This window comes from Olea europaea, chromosome 1, assembly GCF_002742605.1.
Source record: "Olea europaea var. sylvestris chromosome 1, O_europaea_v1, whole genome shotgun sequence".
NCBI classification, from domain to species: domain Eukaryota; kingdom Viridiplantae; phylum Streptophyta; class Magnoliopsida; order Lamiales; family Oleaceae; genus Olea; species Olea europaea.
In genome coordinates, this window is record NC_036237.1 from 32,362,423 (window position 1) to 32,367,239 (window position 4,817).

General features: G+C 38.5%; 1 protein-coding gene across 3 annotated transcripts; it reads left to right on the forward strand.

The window, feature by feature from the left end:
• The first annotated feature begins 1,114 nt into the window (after positions 1-1,114).
• On the forward strand, positions 1,115-4,598 carry LOC111401661 (sterol 14-demethylase-like). Of its 3 annotated transcripts, none has more exons than XM_023029507.1 (3): positions 1,115-1,258; positions 1,642-2,011; positions 3,317-4,598. In XM_023029507.1, exons 1-3 carry the CDS (start codon positions 1,137-1,139, stop codon positions 4,313-4,315), a joined length of 1,491 nt encoding a protein of 496 aa, XP_022885275.1. In that variant the 5' UTR covers positions 1,115-1,136; the 3' UTR covers positions 4,316-4,598. The 3 variants fall into 3 exon arrangements, with proteins under 3 accessions (XP_022885275.1, XP_022885284.1, XP_022885290.1); XM_023029516.1 differs by having other exon boundaries at positions 1,146-1,258; positions 1,514-2,011; XM_023029522.1 differs by having other exon boundaries at positions 1,161-1,258; positions 1,476-2,011.
• The last annotated feature ends 219 nt before the right edge of the window (positions 4,599-4,817 follow it).

The window sequence follows — 4,817 nt, forward strand, 5'->3', positions numbered from 1 at the left end:
CAGCATCACTCGAAGTGGCACCCATTGAGATCAGGTATTGTGACACTGCTGCATGTGTGGCGTTGTGGTGGTCGGGATGTTGGTATGGTGATGGCTGTGATATTTAAGTTGTTGGTGATGTTAACTGAGCTCTAGTTTTCGATCTAGCACTGGGTTAGAGTAGCTCGGGGGAGGAGGCAAGGGTGTTGTGATGTTGGTAGTGGGTTGTGGTGTGATCATAGTGGTGGTCAGGGCGGTAGTGGTTGTCCCAAGTGTTGGTGGCGGTTGCGGTGGTCGAATGTGATGATGGTGGTTGTGGATGGTGGTTTGTGCGTGGGATGGCATGGCGACCGTGGTGTGTCTTTCATTGTTTTGGTGATTGGGTTTTGTTAATGTGCTGGTGGTTTGCATTGCAATAGTGAGGGATGGTCGGTGGTGTTGTGCTTGTCGTGGTGGTTTTGCGTGGTGACAGTGTTGCTATCAGGTGGTAATGGTGGTTTTGGCAGTGATTTATGACTCACAATTGGATACGTGACCTGAAAATTGTGATTGTGACTTGTAAGTGTTCGTGGTGGACACAAATTATTTGGTTAACTGTGACCATTGAATTAGTTAATCTGTGAACAATGAAAAAGATAAATTGTGACCGAAAAATAATGTGTGGCTTAAAAAATTGTTAATTTGTGACTGTATAATAAGTTGTAAATTGTAATTTTTTTGATTTGTGACCAATAAATAAATTGTGACTTATAAATTTTTTGATTTGTGATCGATGAACAAATTGTGACCTATAAACTTTTGGAATTGTGACCGTAAAATAATTTATGACATAAAATTTCTGATTTGTGAACAAAAAAGTAAGTGACGAATTAAATCGTTAATTTGTGACCAAATTATATAAATATGTGACTTAAATATATTTAATTACTAAAATTAATAAATAATTAATTAAATTATAAATAATTTTTAATAAGATTCTGATTTTGAAATTCAAAACTTATTTTCTTATTTTTAAAATTTATCATAATTAATCTCTTACTTATAAAATTTTCCGTTAATAAAAACCCAATTCTCAATTAGGCCCACGGCACAGCCCACCGTTTTACGTCCAAAATATTAGCTAAAAAGATAAAAACAAAAACAGTACCCCACATCACATGCTCGTGCGTCACTTGGTTCCTCCGCTGAATCCTTGCCCACTTCAAATCTCACAACTCTATTACCGCTCAACCTCAATCCCACTTTCTCTAATACTCTCAATAATCCTCATCAAACACAGGTATGTACTTTGTCATTCTCTTTCTTTAAACCATATCAACACAGTTCTTGATTTTTCTTTCAATTTATTGTTATCAATGTAAATTCCATTAGTGCACTTTACAGTAAAAGTAAGAAAAAAGGTCTTTCTGGCATTTTATTAATTGGTGAATCTGTTTTAGATTTGATCTTTTAGTAAAGTTTTCTTCATTTTCGTTCTTTTTCGGTGTCCCGCATAGTTTCAATAATTTCTTCACTTTTTCTTGAACTCGCAAAGAATTGGATTGGATTTCCAGTAACAATGGAAACGGAATCGACCAACAACAACAAAATCTGGAATGTGGGCCTATTGCTAATGGCGACTCTTTTAGCGGCAAAACTGATTTCGGCATTAATAATTCCCAGATCCAAGAAACGACTGCCGCCGGTAGTCAAATCTTTGCCGGTGCTCGGTGGGCTGTTGCGATTTTTGAAGGGGCCAGTGGTGATGCTGAGGGAAGAGTACCCAAAGCTTGGTAGCGTGTTCACTCTGAAATTACTCAACAAGAATATCACTTTCTTGATTGGGCCAGAGGTATCAGCGCATTTTTTTAAGGCGCCGGAGTCTGATCTCAGCCAGCAAGAGGTGTACCAATTCAATGTGCCGACTTTTGGACCTGGAGTGGTGTTTGATGTGGATTATTCCGTTAGGCAGGAACAGTTCAGGTTTTTCACTGAGGCTCTGAGAGTTAATAAGCTCAAAGGTTATGTAGACCAGATGGTTACGGAAGCTGAGGTATTCTGAACTATTTTGCTGCAATTAATTCAACTTTTATCAACTCTTTCAATGCACGTGAAGGGTTTGTATATCTGGGTTTGCACCACCAAATGCATATATGAAGATGTGTAATTATGCATCTACATGTGCTATTTTCTTACTTGAACGGACAAAATTGTCCCCTTCATGATCTCCTTTTGATATTCATGCAACTGATGTTACTTAGTCATAGTCTTCAGCTTGGAAGGAGGATTCGGTTATTTTGATTTAATTTCAGAGTAAACCTGCTGCTGAAGCTCAGAAAGTTGCACATTAACAATATGCAATTCACTGAAGCTTGTTTTGGTTGTAAATTCTGACTTCGCCACATATTCACACATACAGAAACATGCTCCGAACAAAAAATGAGGAAAAGAACGTTTACATATTCATTAAAACATTTAAAGTGTATCAAGAGAACAAAATTTAGATTATTTTTAAAAAATTGATAGTCTAATATTTAATTGCAATCAAATGCGGGTGGATATCTGAGAAGTGAGCAGTTCTTTTTCTTTCAAATTATAATTTGAGCAAAGTCTCACAATATTTTCATTTGACATTTTTACCATGATTTTTCTGGCATTTCAATGCAATTACTGATTGTGACGTGTAACAGTGAAGTACATGTATGATCCTAAGATTTCATTCATTTTATGCAATAAATTGAAAAGGTCGTGGACTTTTAAGGTGCTTATGAATTTTTGTTCTGGTTAGAATCCAATACTAGGCCTCTTAATACTGCCGGCCTTTAAAACAATTCAAATTCTTCTGTTCTTAGTTTAATCTTTCAATGTTTTTCTGTGGGATAGATGGTACTTGAGTGATTCGGTCGAGAAATCTTGTGAGCTTACTTACAAAAGAAAATAGTTGAAAGAGGAGGTGAGGCAGGCTTTGGAGACGTTCAGAATGGTTTGCATGCCTGCCAGTAGCTCCCCTGTTGCCTTCTTAAGGAATCTGCAAATAGTCGTTGCATCGTGTCATGCAGAATACTGGAACAAATCACTAACTCATTTTCTTGGATCCTATGAGTTGTGTAATGACACCCACCCCCACCCTAGTTGTCGATTCCCTTTTTCACGAGACCTGAACATGTGGCTATGTACTCATAACCTAACCAGTGGGTGAACAACTAGTTTCTCATATACTGTCTCTACATTTTAAACGAAGAAATGTTTTTATGGTCTAATCTGATGTTTCAGTCTTTCAGATCCAATTACCTTTTAAATTAATTATTTGTGGTAATAGTTAAGATATATGTTACTCCATTTGTTATAATTTGCACAGGAGTATTTCTCCAAATGGGGAAACAGTGGAGAGGTGGACTTAAAGTGCGAATTGGAGCATCTAATCATTCTGACAGCCAGCAGATGTCTGTTAGGTGAAGAGGTTCGCAATAAGCTCTTTGACGATGTCTCTGCTCTATTCCATGACCTAGACAATGGCATGCTTCCCATCAGTGTAATATTTCCGTATCTGCCCATCCCCGCACACCGTCGTCGAGATCAATCTCGCAAAAAACTTGCTCAAATTTTCACAAACATCATAGCTTCTCGTAAACAAACTGGCAAGACTGAGAATGATATGCTACAGTGTTTCATAGATTCCAAGTACAAAGATGGGCGACAAACAACTGAGTCAGAAGTCACTGGCCTGCTCATTGCTGCTCTTTTTGCTGGCCAGCACACAAGTTCCATTACTTCCACCTGGACTGGGGCATATCTCCTCTGTAACCCAACATACATGTCAGCGGTGTTGAAGGAGCAGAAGAATTTGACACAAAAGCATGGAAACAAGGTTGATCATGATATTTTGTCAGAAATGGAAGTCCTCCATCGATGCATAAAAGAAGCTCTGAGACTCCACCCTCCTTTGATCATGCTTCTGCGTAGCTCACACTCTGATTTCAGTGTGAAAACTCACGAAGGTATAGAATACGACATTCCCAAGGGACATATTGTGGCGACATCACCTGCTTTCGCAAACCGACTCCCACAAATTTACAAAAATCCAGATAAATATGACCCTGATAGGTTTGCTCCTGGGAGAGACGAGGACAAGGTGGCTGGAGCTTTCTCCTATATATCCTTTGGTGGTGGAAGACATGGTTGCCTAGGAGAGCCATTTGCATATCTGCAAATAAAAGCAATCTGGAGCCATTTGGTAAGGAAGTTTGAGTTGGAGCTGATTTCACCTTTTCCAGAGATTGACTGGAATGCCATGGTCGTGGGTGTAAAAGGAAAAGTCATGGTACGGTACAAGCGCAGAGAGCTTTCCCCCAACTAATTAACTCCACTAAAAGATCCCTAAGCTGGTCAGCAGGTTTGGCGTTGTTTATTTTGAAATCAGCTTCTCTTAGATGTGCTGAATTTTCTCAATTGCTCCTTTGTCATTTGTCCTTCCTATGTTTTGGACTTGTTGCTATGTCAAGACTATAATAGTAGTTTGTGATTTGTTCGGTGTATTTTTACATCTTGAAGTCATGTTTGCAAACCAGGCTTTTACGAAAAACATTCAGTTTACTCTATTGCAGTTATGATCAGGGATGATTGATAAATCATTTGAGCCATTGATCATTGCTGAATCTAGAACTAAACTGTCATTTTTAGGAGTTCGGTAGCTTCTAAGGATTGGGTAACATTGTGTGCCCATGCCCGTTTGGTCAGTGACAAAGGAAAGAAAATGTCAAAATGTGCATTTTTTGCTAATGTTGTATCAAGGCGTTAAAATCATCCCGTGCTTAGTCAACCATAAATCACAATTATGTGGAGAAAACAAGGAAAGAAGT